Here is a 16,047-nt window from a genome sequence, read left to right as displayed (position 1 = left end):
GAAAGCGTATTTTTACAAAGATATAATCTTTAAAACTTAAGAACATTTTAAAATTTCATTAAACTTCTAAAAATAAACTTCATGTGAGTATACAACTGTAAGTTTGTTTTCACAGTATCTCATTATCTATGTTTGTATTTTGTATTGTGCTTCATTAACGGTTAAATATCCAAGACAAACATATCAAATTTACTAACCGCAGTTTTTTTTTTCTGAGTTATTTATCGATTATGTAAGAATTAACGGTAACATAGTTTTAGACTTGTACTAATGATTCTTGAACTGTTTCTTCTATAAACCTCATAATAGTTATCAAATTCTAAAAAGTGTTAAGCTAGACTAAATTTAACTACCGAAGTAATTTCAATTAAATATCGTAAAGAAAATTCTATATGTAAAGTTTACTGTTTACTAAGTCTATGCAATACTAATAATTTTCAAATTTTGCTTTATTTTGATACAAATATTTATAAACTTACTTTGAAAAAGGTGAACTCAAGTTTAATCACACTTAAATGTTTTTAAGTAATATTCAAAATTGTTGTTAGAATTTTTTTTCAATTTGTATGCTATAACATATTATTATACTTTCGCTTACTAAAAAATTTAATATTTAAATATATCTATCTACATATTTTAATATATTACGGCTATTATAAGAAATTTGAAAAGCCAATTGCAAACAAAATTACTATATATTATTTCCAGTAGCTTAACTAAAGCGTTTAATTTTGTTTATTGATATAAAACAAATAAAAACATATAATCGACTGTGTATAATAAATGATAAAGTATAAATTAAATAATAACAATTTTTTTTTTAACTTTTAAAGTTAAAATTAAAATACAGCACAGAAATAACTATAAGTGATTTTTAAAAGTAAAAACAACTTAATTCGTAGTTTAAATTATAACCTTTTTATTACAACCTTATTTTTTGCATTTGAGTAGTAGTTATTTTAAACTAATTAAATGAGAATACACTTTGAATAGTAGAAAAATTGACTTACTTGTGTTTTTTGAGTACATACCAAACTTTTTTGAAGCTTAGTACACGTTAAATAGTAAATAGTATTCATATGGTTTTGAAGTTTTACTTTGAAAAGACATTTTTAAGTTATTTTTTTTGATGCTTCATAGCTTGTCTGTACTTCATTTATACTCAATATTTTAGATAACAAAGTTAAGTAATTTTCAATCTGAAAACGTTTGTGATAAGACAAAACTTTTGAAAATGTATATTAAAGTTTTTTCTTGCACGCGATTTTAAAGTCCGATTATCTGTAAATTAGGAAGATTTTCAACAGTTTTTTTTTATCTAATTTCGTTTCAGCGCAGTAAATTTTACAATGTTTTTTGGTAGCACGAATAAAAAGGCTTATCTAGGAATGCGATGCTGGATTTTTCTAAAATAACTACTAAGCACTAAATTACGGTTTGAATTATTCATTATACAATTAATTTGATGTTCAATGTCACGAAAACTTTTTTGAGAAACAGTTTTAACTTTTGGTAATGTTTTTATTTTTAAGTTTTGAGTATGTTTTTCTTTATAAACGTTTTTTTAAGTGTAATATGTTTTAAAATAAATTTCACAGTACAAAATCAAATTGTGTTTACTAAATGTAGTAAAAACATAATTTTAATTAAGTAAAATTTAAAAAGTGCTTAAGTAATATTTTTACTAATACTGTACCACACAATAAAAAATTCCACTGTAAGAATATACATTTTATTAACAAAAAACTAAGATAACTTAAAGTTAAAAATTATGTATTTTGAGTTGGTGATTTTTAATGTTTAATTTTTATTTTCCCAAGAGTAAGTTTTACAAGTTTAAATATACCAAGTAAAAGTAGTTTCTAACTTTGATTTGATACTCAATACATTGAATTATACTGGTACAACCTCTTTCAGTAGTAATAATTTAACAAGCTAGTAAAAAGTAATTTAAGTTAAAATCGTTCATGGAACAAAACTTCATTTAGAAATGAACTTAATTGTACTTGTTTTTGTTGATAACGAAGCATGTGTTGTTCAACCACTTTTTAATTTTAATATATTCAACCTGCTTTGTGCACGCTTCACCAGTTATTTTTTTATCAGCCATATCATGTTTAACGAGGTTAGTTTAAAAAAAAAAACTTCCACTTTGGTAACCATATCAGTTTCAGCGTTGTTTTTCTTACTTTTTGACTGAAATTTTTCAAAATTATTCTTTTTTAATTGTCGGAGCTCATATATAAATATCGTTTTAACAACATTTTTAAAGTCTAGTTAATAATGTTATATTATTTAACACACATTTCTCTTTGATTTGTTTTAAACAATCCCTAAATTAATTCTGTTTTTGTTTTTAAGTTAAGCCGAGAGCATGATTTAAGAATAACTAGTTTTTAAAAAGACTGAAATTTGCAATAAGATATCATCAAGGTGTTACATGTAAAATCGCGATAATGTAGCTAAAGGTTTAGCTTCAGGAAAATAAAGGTTTAACAAGAAGCTTTTGCTGCGTTCTTTTGATAAACAAACAACTTTTACAAGCCTCTATCTGATAAAATTATACATTTGAATGCAAACAACACATTTGCGGAAGATAACAGCATTTTACTTTACACAGTCAAATTTATGGTTTTTGCTTTTTTTTTGTTTCAAATGCGTTCATTAATGTTTAAAAACTAGTCTTAGTATTTTATGACTAAAAAAACAATTCAACTTAATTTATAAGTACCGAAGAAGTATACAATAATTATTTTTTTTTTTAAATTCTTTACTATATAAATATTCTTTACTATATATAAATATTTTACTTTATTCTTAAGATAACATCAAACTAAATACGCTATAATTATTTCCGTAGATTTATCTGTAAGTTTTTTTGTGTTATTTTACAAAAGTCACTATTTCTAAACATATTTATTATAATCTCATCTAAACTAATTTACATCATCAAGACTTAAATCAAAATAGAATATATTTAACTCTTTTTCTACTGGTAGACGATACAATAGTAGTTATAATTTTTATTCAACTGCATGAAATCGTAAAAAATATATAAACGACAAAAATATATACAATTTAACGCCGAAAAATAAAAAATCAATTTTTAAAACATCTTAATTTAATCAGATTTTAAGTAATTTCAACCAAACATTATGATTGTGATTAAACGATACATGTTTAAAAGAAAACTAAAAGGTCCTTGAAAAATTAAATTATAGTTAAAATTGAAAAAAATGCCTAAAACAACTGCATCCTTTTAAATAATTTTTTCATTAAAAAATTCAAAAACTCAAGTATTTATTTAAACTTAAAAGTAATTAAACTTTTCATAACTTTTAAATTAAAAAAAGTTTTGTACATTAAAAGTTTATGATACTTAAGCATGTTGCTTCTGCACCAAGTTTGTAAAAAAACAATAGAAACTATAAAAAACTGAATCTAAAAAATAATAACTAAAACATTTTTTTATTTAGCATCTAGTTTATAATTTAAATGTGTACTAAAATTTTTATTCACAGTTAAGTCAAGTAAAAAAAAGTTTATGATTTTTTATATAAAGAAATGAGCTACTAATGAAATTAGTATATAAGTGCTTTTACAGAAAGACTTTTTCTAAAAATCTGTAAAGTTTTAATGTGATCAAACAAAATGTACAAGTTTTTTTTCTGTGTAGTTTAAAACAGAAAACTGTTTTATCTATACAACTAAGTCGCAAAAAAATAAACATGATTTTTTTTAAAGAAAAAAGCTCAAGCTAGTTTAAATCAGTGCTTTTACAGAATAACTTTCTCTACAAATTTATTAAATTTTAAAGGGCTAAAAAATGTACAAGTATTCTTATTTATTTGTTAAAAAAAATTTTTGTTAGTTCAAATAATATAAGTATCTATACTCTACAATTTTATCAAACTTTTATCGTACATTATTTAGTATCTTATATGAACCAAAAAAGCTGGTTGTTTTCAAATGCTCATTGTTAAGCAACAGTTTCAATGTACTCTCCAGAAAATCTTGATTCCCCAACTGAGTTAAGGGTCTGTCTTTTGATACCTTTTTTGTCAGCTTGTGAGGAGACAGCTTTGATTTTCGGGGACATTTTTGGTTTTTGATCCTAAAAATAAAAGTTATTTTCATTTATGAAATAAAAGTTATAAGTATTATTAGCATCTAACTTAAAAGATCGTTCACAGTCAAAGATTTTAAGGTGTTTTTTTTCATTACTTATGAATAAATTATAAAGTAGTGTTACGTCAATTAATAATCGCATCGTTAAAAAAGTACTATCTAATACAGTATTTTAAATTTTTACGTCTTATCAAAAAATACCCAAAAGTAGCATATTTTCTTTTAGTTTTTAAAAGCATATTTAATAACTCAGTAGCTATCAAACTAAACGTTGTATCAGAATAAATATTTAACACTCCAACTTACTATTTCTGTAAACGCAGTCAGGTTTGAAATTTCACTTATCAGAGGTGATTCTTCGTCAAGAGAAGCAGAGTTTGAACTTTTTTGCGTTTGCAAAACAACACTCCTTCTGTCAACAGTACTTGAGACTGCAGCTGGGTTGTAATAGGGACTGTTCGCAACCATTTCGTAGTTAGGGTTCACCACCATATGGCGTCTGGGAGCACTTAAGTCAAGAGTCATTTTGTTCTTTAATGATCTGTTTCCAGTTGAATAAGGGCTTTCTACAATCGGTTGGTTTATAAGCGTGGATTTTGGCTGGTTGTCGTGTAGTGGCTTCATACTTTCACTATAAAATCTTTTCCGTTGATTTTGAACTGTAAAGTAGAATCAATCAAGTTGAGTCAAGGCTAACAGAGTTTGTCTTTTTTTAACAAACAAGAATATAACGTTTTTGATTTTGCCATTTAAAAAAATATATAATATGTTCATATGGTTTCCACTTATACTTATATAAATAAAAAAATTAGTGTATGTAAATCGTCGCTTTAAACTATGCCTAAAAAAAATATTAAAATAACTCACAGTTTAAATTCTGATAAAGTGCTGAATCTTTTTGAGATCTCGGATGCGGAACTTCTTGAGCTTGTCTCCTGTCCAAACTGTAAGTCATCCCTTTCAAAGAAGGTGCCATTGAAAGAGAGGGCGGGGCCATGGGAGTCATCGACCCTCTCATACTCGCGTTTACGGCTATCGGGGTCGCAGGACTGAACTGCACAACTTTGCCGGTACCTGGTCTGTTCGGCACTTGGAACGAGTACTGACGCCCGACCTGCTGATAAGCCTTGTTGGGTTTCGTAGGGCCGAAGCTCGCCGCCCGATGAACGATTCGAGCGCCTCTCTGCTCGCTGTTGTAACGGCCGGGGTGCTTCACTGGAGTGGATTTAGGATGGGGCAGGGTGGTTTGTTGCGGCGGCGGCATGTTTAACTTGTCGCTCTCGTCTGATATTTGCCTCAAGTAAGCTTCGTTTGTTAGGAAATTCTGTTTAAAAAACTAGTAAATACTCTTTCTGAGCAACTTAGTTGTAAAATAATTTTGCTTATTTTTTTGAAAGCTTCCTAGTTCGATCCTAATTTACCGTGTACTTATTTCTAAAGTAAAATAAACCTATATTGATTATACAAAAAACATTTCAAAACTAAAACTATTCAAAATACAGGTTAAAATTTAAACATTTTCAATAGATACTGCACTTTATACACACTAATTTTTTAACTAAGTACATCTTGAACGGCTTTGTTTAACCAAAGGCTTGTTCACAAGTCTCAGTGTTGACAAAAATGAATTATACTACTAATTTAAACCTTAATTGAATTATGTAGCTATGTACTTTTATGAGGTTGAGCAAAATGTAAACCATAAAGAATAAAAACAAACTTTTGGTTTAATAGTGTGTTTTAAAGGCATTAATGAAGCTTTTAAATACACCATTAAAGTTTTTAAGCTTCAATTTTTCAGTAGTTTTTTTTTTTACTATTACTTTTACCACAAAATTCTTAAATTAGTTCTGAAAACCATAGAAAAATATTTTTTTTAACATATCTGTCACTTTTTGAAGAAATTAGTTTTGTTATTTTTTAAATTTAAAAAAAGGATCAAAATACAAGTCTATAATAAATTTAAAAACTAGCAAACAAAACATGTTGTAATCATAAACTTTATGTAGATTTATTTTGTAAAATGTTAAAATAAGTCTATAAGTTGTGATTAAAGTTTAAAACAACTAATTAAAAACGTTTGATTAACTAAAACTACTACCTCTTTTTAAATATTATGTTTTCATAAGCAATTAAACCTTTTTCTAACGAAACTGTTTTCAAATTTAACAAACACAAAGTTCTAAGTCATTTTTGTTGCTCAAAATACATTTGCTTCTGCAAGACTAACCAAAGGATTTTCTCTGATTGGTGTTCGTGCGGAGTTGTGACGACTTCTGCTTTCACCGCCGGAGTTGCTCTCACTCGTGTTTCTACCCCTTTTCCCGTCCACCATGGCAATGCTTTCATAGTTTGATGTGTAAGATCTAAAAGTTATTTGTTTAATTTTTTTCGAAAACAAGGCTGGAAAAAATTATTGATTTTAGTTTATTACTTTGTACTTGACTCGCTCGTGAGCCTTTTTCTGTTTAAGGATTTTTCTCTTTGGAGAGATTTTAAAGGGCTTTCATCTGGACGCTTGTTGTTTGGTCTTGACAGTCCCGACTGCAAAAAATTTTAATTTTTTTAAATTTAATTCACTATAGTATTTGTAAAAACTTATCATGTTTAGTTAGACTAATGAAAACAAATACTCAATAATTTTCTGTTTATTCTATTTTATATTTTAGAGGGACACAAATAAAAACTGATTTTAATTGCTGTGTATCTTTTAAAATTCGTTTGACGTATTCATAACTTGTAGTCAATTTAAGTTATAGGTCGATTACTTTACTAAGATGTGTTTATGATTTTTTCAATATGTAAAAGCATTTATAACTATAACTACAACTATTAAACTCACAATATCAGATAAATATTTTTGTTGCTTCTTTATTAGCTGCTGGCAAGGGTTGCAACATATGAATATGAAACTGGTCATCAAAATTCCAATAAAACAACCAATACAAGCAGTCAGCACTGCAATTGATCCTCCGTTGCCTGCTTGTAATACTTTCGATTTTTGAACTTTCGGTTGAACTTCTTCACCTGATTGATTTCTCAACACATCATCACTGTCGTCTTTTAAAGGTTCGACAGGGGCTTTAAAATTTAGAAAGTAAATAAAAGTTTTGAAAGTCGATAAAGTATTTAGAAACTATCTTAGTAGTTATGTAATTAATAAGTTTACAGTTTCATACAAAAGTCAAACTATAGCTTTAATTTGAAAAGATAGTATTCAGTTCTAATTATCTTCTTTATTTTTTGGCTTTTAATTTTTTAATATTTAGACTTACTTATGCCAACACTAGGACACTCTACAAGCCTCTCACTGTTGTCAAGATCCTGGTCCCTTGAAATATCGTGGACAGTAGTGCCTTGGCACATATTTCCGTCCCATGTACAATACGGGTCCTTCTTTTCTTTGCATCCCTTCTCACAATCGATACCAATGTGGGGGCATAGGGGTACCGCGATGACGCAATCACTGAACGTCACAAAAAGATTCCCTGATTCTTTGTTGATCAGCATTGATGTAACTTCAGACCTATGATCACAAATGAAAAAAAAAATAGTACTACTTTAAATACTAGTTTCTTAAAATTAGGTAAATGTACCTTTTTTAAACTTAGTTTATTCTATTTTAAATGTTTGTACGTCAAAGTTTTGGTTCTTAAAATGTTTTTAGCTTAAAGAAAGCTCTTCGTTTTCAAATACACTTTCGTCACCTTATTAGAAAAAATTCCGTAGCAATAAACTTTTAAGTGTTGACAAATAGTCATTCTTACTTGTTACTGCCACATATTTCAGGATCGAAAACTTTTCTTCTCTCCAGAACGATCTTTTCATCGGTTGCAGTCAAAAACAAAGTTTTCACCATAAATCCACCTTTCGTTCCTAACCACATAACTATGTAGCGGAGTTTTTCTGATGAAATCGATACCTCATTTTCTTCTATTGTTTCTATCGAAATCGCAGTGTATTCATCTCTGTTTTTGTAAAAGATAATCATAAACACTTTTATTTTCGAAGTTTAAAATTATTCTCTTTAAAAACCAACATTAGATTAGTTTACTTTCAAAGATGTTTAATATTCTTTGTTATTATTAAAGTTACAGTAAAGTAGTGCTTTATCTATGCTAAACACATTCTTAAATAAAAATAATGTAACTTGTCCTTTTTTGGAAACAAATTGTAGATGAATTGTTTTATTGATAGGTTTGAAATTAATTTAATTCAGAGAAGCAAAAAAAAACATTTCTGGTATACTAGATGAAAAAAACAAACTATAAAAATCGTGTTAAATTTTTAAGTTAATTATTTAGGTTATACATGATAAAACTGTTTTAATGTTTTTAAAACAAAACTCTTGTTTATGTTTCAATAAGTATTCAAAGCTTTTAAGCTATCTGCATTTTATACATAAGCGCTGCTTTGATGTCCCTTTTTTAAAGGTTTTTGTCTTAAACTTGCATAAGCAGACGTAGGATTAAACTTTAAAATAGTTAACAGTGAGTGACATTTAAATTAACCATGAAACGTTTGGTTAACGTCAATCCGAATTAACTACTTTTTGTCATTTTAGTTAATACGTAAATAGTAGGGATTTACATGTAAGTACTTTTTTTTGTTTAAAATCAATTTGTTTTTATAGCATCACAAGAATATAAGATGAAAGGCTAAGCATTTTACGTCTGAATATTATATTATAACATTTTATCATAAACAAACTAATTTCTCTAAGGGTTATATAATTATTACAGTTAAATCGTTGACTTTTACAAGTTGTTTAGTTAAAAACACACAATATAACTTAATAACTTTTGCTTTAGATAAGTCTATTAAATCTAAACTAAATAGATTGCTTTTTCTAAAGTATAAACTATAAATAAAATAAATAGCACAAGTTTAAATGGAAAAATAAATCAGGGTCTTCATGTTTAAAACTTATATGAAAGTATGTTGAAAGATAAATTTTAATATAAAATCTACAAAATAATTAAAAATCAAATACAAAATCTACGACTAATATAAAATTTGTCTATAATAAATCATTAGTTACCGGCGTATAATTTAACTAAGTGTTAATGTTATAAACTTAAACACAGGACTAAAAGTTGTCGAACCGATAAAAAACTGTCAAAACTTCATGTCGAAAGGAACGACTTACAAAAGTTGAATACTATAAAGTTATGTTTGGCAGTTTGTTTACAAGAAAGTTATTTTTACACGCGCAATTACTACGCCTCAACTACGTTTAGGAGGTAAACACTGGTTCCTGCAAAACTCTCTATTTTCTGCAACCAATTGCAGCATAAAGTTTTAAAATTATCCTTATTACGTATGAATGATGTTAATAAAGTGCCATTTTTTCCTAAAACTTAGTTTTTTTAAGGTTATAAAAGAAGTAACAAAAGTTTACTTGTGATTTTTTAACATGTGACCTGAGAAAAAAGACAGTGATTGAACTTGCTTAAAACCACAAGCTAAAACCGTAATCCTAAGGTGAATGTTTTGTAAAAATTATGATGATTAAAATGTACGGTTTCGGCTGATTACAACTGCGAATATACGAAAGATTAAGTGATAACCGCTTATATAAAAGTTATCAAAGCATAAAGCTAAACAGAAAAGTGTTTCTTTTTATCATTTTAAACATTTCTTAATGTTTTTGTAATTCTTATTAAAATAAAAAAAACTTATTGTAGCTACGTTTAGAGAGTCAATTGATCTATAAACAAACTTTTATCTCAATTAAATTTAAAAGCCTTTTATAAAAAATATCTCTTAAAATTTTAGTATATTAAAAATTTATGTACTAAAAACTTTTTAACGTTTCATATACAGCGAACTACGTGCAAAATTTAAACAGAAACAAAAACTATGTGATAAATGTACTAGTCATGGTATTTTTTAATTAAAAATCCGAGTTATCTATTATCAAGGAAATCGTAAGATGATTTTATCTATCAAACATCAGTGAAAAGTTTAAATGTGGTAAATTTCAGATAAGTCAACGTCCGATTTAGCAACAAAAAACATGTGTTACAAAGTTATTTCTTTTGTTTGAAGTTTAAAAATATTCTGCTTCTATGAAACATATTTTTTTTCTAATTATAAAAAAGGAAACAAGTATAAAATTTTAGATTTTTTTTTACTGTATAAAAATAAAGCTAAGTAGTAGTTATTTCGGCTACCTTCAGCGAAACTGAAATTTAACGTAGTTCTTATCTGCCGTATATTTATATAATTAGCAAAACTGCATCATCCGACCACCAACAACTGCCCATGTGACAAAACCAAGTCGCAGATTGTCACATGGGCTGTTGTTGGCGATTAAGCGGTGCAATCTAATTAAATAAATGTACAGAAACTTTCTTAGTTAGTGAGCAACTTAGTCTTACATCAGCATCAAGTTTTTGGTTTTGTTGATTAAATGGTTATTTTACAATTTTTACTGAAGTATTAGATATGTCACAAACAGCTCTTTTTGTCGGTCAACTTTTATATTTATATAAACTTAACTTACTTTTGAGAAAGCAAAATCGGCCCTGATTCTTTGTAGTTCCAAGACTGAACACGGTCTCTGGCCATATAATGAGATTTTATAAATTCTTCAGACTTTTTGTTCAAACTTCTATACCCGTCTTCGCTTACGTTGAAGTTGCATCTAGATGTTTTTTGTTTAAATACTAGTATAGTCTTATGTTGATATTTTATGCAAAACACTTGTATACATTGTTTATTGTATGAAAAAAATATGCGCCAAAATATTTGGTCCTAAGAGCTGGTGCACGAAAAAAACTTTTCGGTTATCGAGTCGCACACCACGAATACCTTTTAATGTCCAGGACAAATATACATACTTCTTATGTCTGTATAAAAGGCTTTTTATTTTTTTTCACATAAACTATTTAATAAATATACTTGTTTACACCGTGGCTCTAAACTTTAATCTAAAGTATTATATGTAAAATTTATGAAAATAAATTTAAAAAAAAAAATTCTTCGAACATTTAATTATGTATTGAGTTACAAGAAAACAAATGTTGGAAAACTTTAACTTGCTGTGATTAATCTAGTTAAATTAAGACTAGCGTTTATCTTATTACTTAAGTAAAAAGGTTATATATATTTTTCTTATTTCTTATTAACTATCAGTATAGTTTATGCAAAAAGTAATTTCTAAGTAGTACTGTATTAATTAAAAAAAATATTTTTAAACTTGAATTAGCTAGATGTCATAAATATTTATTTTTAAATGCGTACCTCGAGTAAAGTTTATATCTTACCTTGAAATATTAGGATACGGATTGTTTTTGATTGGATAAATAAATCCATCTACTTCTTCCATCAATGGACTTTCAAGTGCGTTGTTTATATCATCTGCTTTGAATATGCACACCGCAGATGCTTTTATAAAGGAGCTGTAAGAATTTTAATGGTTAGCTGAATACATTGACAACTTTATTTTTATTTAGTTATATGCGTTTAATTTACCTTTTAAATTTTATAATAACATTGAGATAAAGGTAATGAAAAGGATATAACAGTTATAATGTAACTCCGACATTTTAAACAAACCTCGAGCTTTTCATTACAGAAAACACAACTCTCTGACTTCCTTCAGTTGCAGTTTCAAAAGTAAAAATCTCAGACACTGAAACAACTTCATCAAAGTACAAAGGAGGATTCGACTGTATTGAGCAACTGAGACGAACTTTGATGAAAGAACTGAAGACAAACTGGAAGTAGTTGCTGGCTCCAACATCTTTGTAAATATCGCTTTTGCACACTTGCGCTACAGTGGCCATGTATCTCTGTATTTTTACAAATATTTGGTAACGCTTTCCTAGATAAAAGTTAGTAGATGTTAAACAAATATTTACAAATATTGAATAAAATAACTCATTATTGTATCTTAAAGTTAGCTAAAGTAATAGGCAAATAAAATAGCTGAATATAAATGTTGAATATAGTTAGTTTTAAGAAGTAACATTATGTCTTTACTCAAAATCTTTTTAAGTTTCTGAACAAACTTGTAGTTTTATTTATTACTTCAAATGAAAAGACATACAACAACAAAAAAATGAGTTTTCAAAATATTTATGTTTTTGTTTTAATATATTTTCTTTACATTTAGATTTATTGGACTTTTACATTAATAACTTTATTACTTTTATATGAATTTAATTATCTCAAAACAAAGTTCTGCATGCAGTTTAAGCAAGTTTTACTAACATGCCCGTAAGGTATAAGTTTTTGATTATTATTTAAGATTAAGATGTTGTTATCATAAATAAGATTTATTAAACCACAAGCTAAAAGGCCTTCCATCTTTTTTAATATCAGAAGTAAGCATTCATTATTATACGAGGTTAAAACTTAGTTATACAAGTTAAAAAAAACTAATTAAAGTTTTAAAATGAACTTTTAAAACAAGAAAATATGTCATAAAATTTCATAAGACTTATTAAAACTCACATTATCTCTAGTCTCCATAGCTGGTTCATTGAAAAACGTCAATATTTTACCGCTTTCCGGTGTTCCCTCGATAATACGAACAAACTTTGATGGGTCTGAATTATTAGATTAAAATATGTATCAAGTGTTATAGTTATATTTTTTTTTAATTAGTGAAAATTGGGCACACCATTATAAAATGAATTAAAATATCAAAATGTTTATAAAAATAAAGTGCGTCAAATAAGAATAAAGTCGTAAATAAATCTGGGTTCAGCAAACTGCAAAATACACACTTAAAAAATCAAAAAACTCTTTTTTGCGGTAAAAACTTACAACTAGGCTCTAAAATTGGTAGTTAGTAAATGGTAATACTTTAACATTGCATACTTTATTATTTTTTTGGTTTAAAGTACTATTTTTTATATTTCACTTAAATAATAATAATAACTGCAGCTAGCAAAAAAAAATCTATACAATGCGGTTCGCGAGCATCTTTTACTTAAAGTTAGTCCGTTACCGAGAACTGGCTGCCGATCCCTGTTTAAATAGAATAGCTTTTTATAATGTTACTAGTTACATAAAAACTTACTTTTAATAAAGTTTTTAGCTGGGTCTTTTACATAAGTCTTCAAATTTTTTTCAGGATCATTTTTATTAAGTTTAAAAATCTGAGACGTAAGGTGTTTGTGCGTATACCCATTGTAAATTGCTCCATCTGTAAAAATGAAATATATTCAACTTTTGTTATTTACTTAAATAAAACAAATAATAACAAACATGATGCTAATGATTGAGTTTTGTAATTGGGAAAAGCCGAACAAAGTTTTACTCCTCTTTCGTTAAAAAGATTTATTGATTTGTCATCTAGTTCTTTTAAATTACCATTCTTGTTCATCTGAATATAAATTAAGAAGTTGATAATTGAAGGTTTTATTTTTCATTGCCAAATGTACTTAAAAATTGTTTTCTATTTTATTTCATGAAAAAAAATGAAAGCATCGACTAAATAAAGCTTGTTAAAACTTATGTCATGCAAAAACTAATTTAATTTTTTATTATACATTTAAAATGTAGAACATGATCTTTGACGCAATCCTTGAAATTTAAATCGACTAACTCTATACAACACCTTACAAATTAGTTAATACAGCTTTATATATTTACCTCGAAAGACTTTATTTTTGGTTTAGCTCCGTGGGAAGAGCACACAAAGATCTTGTTGACAGGCTTGTTAGTTTTCTCGGTTGTGTATTGAACCATAGTAGTTACGTGATTATAACAGTCGCTTTCTGTCAAGGAGCCTGAGTCTATCAATTTTCTGTGATGGTCAATACAAGTGTCTATTGACTTCTGATCCATGTTGAGCTCTAATTTCTGGAACGTATTGTTAGCTTGTAGACTTTGTTTTATTTTTTATTTTAAATTACAACTTTTTATAGACTTTGTTGTGATTAATAACCCTCTTAGTTAAGTCTCTAAAAGTAGTTATACATGCACATTACTCAGTTCTGCGAATAACTACTGTTCTCAAAAATTTTAATTGAGAAAGTAAATTTTTCAATAGAATAATGATTTACTTTCACATGCTACTTTTGAATTAAGCCTAAAATTCATGTTTCAGCTAGTATTAAAACCAAATTTTAAAACTAATTGTTGCAAAACTTTTTTACTAAATCTTTTTTTACAGCTATAATCTAGTGTGCTGTGAACAGTATTGAAAAACAATTTGTCACGTATTCATATTGGTGGTGTAACAAAGAAAAGTTAAACTTAAAACTTTATTTTCTAGTTAAATATGTTATTAAAATCTAACACTAAGCTTAATTTTAAAACACTCAGATGCTATTTAATCTGTGGATAAAAAATTTTATGTAGTAACTTTTGTTTACTTGTATCTCATAGAACTGTTTTTCACCGTCTTCACTGATCACTGATTTCGGAACGTCGACCATAAAAATTTTATTTCTGTAAAATTGATTTTGCTTAGTTTAGTTAATTTTTTTCAACTGCATTTTTAATTATAATTTAATTTAGGTTGTAACTTTTAACGTTTATTTCCCAAACTAGTTGAAGTATACGATATATGTGTAGCTCGATGACCAATAGGTCTTTATACACCAGATCTTTCGACAATTTATTTGAGCGACGGTATCTCTTTCGTGAAAAAGTAATAATCTCGTTCAAGACGATTCATCTTTAAGTCACATACAAAAAGAGTCCGCCAAATAATTAAACAGCAAAAGTTATATGATGTAAGATTCGTCACATAATAGCTGTGCGTGATAAGATAAAAATTATAATTTTTGCCGACTGTTTGCATTACCAATCATATACTGCAGCAGGTGTGCAAGACTTTTGTTTGAAATTATGTTTACTTTAAGCAAACTTAAAGCAACCACAAAAAAGACGGTTCAATATTTTATAAGTGTTGATGGCAGTAACTTGTATAACGAGCTTGTTCTAGATTAAATAAAAAATAGATAAAAAATTAATTATTAGTTGTACCTTGAATGAACATAAAATGAGTTGTTGAACTTTTTCAATCCATGTAAATCGAACAACTGATGGTCTGAAGGGTTGTTTGAATTTGCTCCAATAAACACTGAATACTTCATCGAGGCTGTAAAGTTAAAGGTGTTTAAATCTTAATTTTATTAATATTTTGCATATTTTAATCATACGGTAATTACTAAAAACCATTATATATCATTACTTTAAAGAACTACTAGATATGTTTTAACTTATTTTTACAATACAATTTTTTTTAGTTTGTTTAAAGTACACTAATACCTTTTTTAATATTATTTTAAATATATATTTGTAACTTTTAGGAAAACTTGATATTTTACTGTCTTAAAAAATATATTTTGCGAAGTGTTATAAAAATTTTTTTTACAAAACAAATACGTTTTTAAATTTTAGTAGACTAAAAAAACGTTTACTAAAAAAGTATTTCAATTAGCAATCCAAAATTGAAAGTATTTGGTGTATAAACCGACTTATGTTTTCTATTTTATAAACTTCTAACCAGATGTTGTTACAATAACCAGCTCATATAATTAATTACAGATAAACTAACTGATAGCATTTGTGTTGCTAATTGGCTGCTGTTCATCGGGAAACGATGACTTCACTAGCAAAATGCATAAGTTTATCAAAACGAAAAATCTCAAAGTGTAAGCTACGTTTGGTCGATAAATCATTATTTCATTGCTTGCAAACACGGTTTAGTTAATTAATAAAGCTGCAATAAGTAAGTTTAATCATACCCTGGGGTCATATTAGCTTGAAAACCAAATCTATACTCATATATAAAGTATATAGAAGTAATGTTTAAAACATTTTTCTACACTTTATTATCTCATATTTAAAAACATATATAAAAACAAAATTTGATTTCTGCGATTGGCCAACATCTAATCAACAATCTTCAGTGTGTTAGTTAAATTCAAATATTTGATTTTCTATTTAATG

The 16,047-nt window shown here is 27.1% G+C and overlaps 1 protein-coding gene across 1 annotated transcript; it reads right to left on the bottom strand.

The window, feature by feature from the left end:
* Positions 1-3,598: 3,598 nt before the first annotated feature.
* Positions 3,599-15,812, bottom strand: LOC145834256 (semaphorin-6D-like). The gene is made up of 18 exons (XM_082941636.1): positions 15,653-15,812; positions 15,079-15,193; positions 14,463-14,538; positions 13,738-13,947; positions 13,351-13,468; positions 13,163-13,288; positions 12,592-12,686; positions 11,692-11,927; positions 11,400-11,534; positions 10,637-10,777; positions 7,896-8,096; positions 7,404-7,654; positions 6,971-7,209; positions 6,563-6,672; positions 6,359-6,494; positions 4,996-5,452; positions 4,435-4,787; positions 3,599-4,114 (listed from the first exon to the last, which is right to left on the bottom strand). Exons 1-18 carry the CDS (start codon positions 15,774-15,776, stop codon positions 3,980-3,982), a joined length of 3,258 nt encoding a protein of 1,085 aa, XP_082797762.1. The 5' UTR covers positions 15,777-15,812; the 3' UTR covers positions 3,599-3,979.
* Positions 15,813-16,047: the final 235 nt, after the last annotated feature.

The sequence above is a fragment of the Thalia democratica genome, chromosome 4, assembly GCF_965202585.1.
Source record: "Thalia democratica chromosome 4, ktThaDemo2.hap1.1, whole genome shotgun sequence".
NCBI lineage: Eukaryota > Metazoa > Chordata > Thaliacea > Salpida > Salpidae > Thalia > Thalia democratica.
Note: the sequence above shows the minus strand (reverse complement) of the source record. Positions and strands in the feature narration are given on the sequence as shown.

Excerpts from the sequence above, each read along its gene's own strand:
- LOC145834256 (XM_082941636.1), bottom strand. The coding sequence starts at position 15,776 with ATGATTTATCGACCAAACGTAGCTTACACTTTGAGATTTTTCGTTTTG. Across the intron at positions 13,469-13,737 it reads CAAAAATAAAGTCTTTCGAG|ATGAACAAGAATGGTAATTT; the intron begins GTAAATATATAA and ends ATTTATATTCAG. Across the intron at positions 5,453-6,358 it reads CAATCAGAGAAAATCCTTTG|AATTTCCTAACAAACGAAGC; the intron begins GTTAGTCTTGCA and ends TTTTTTAAACAG.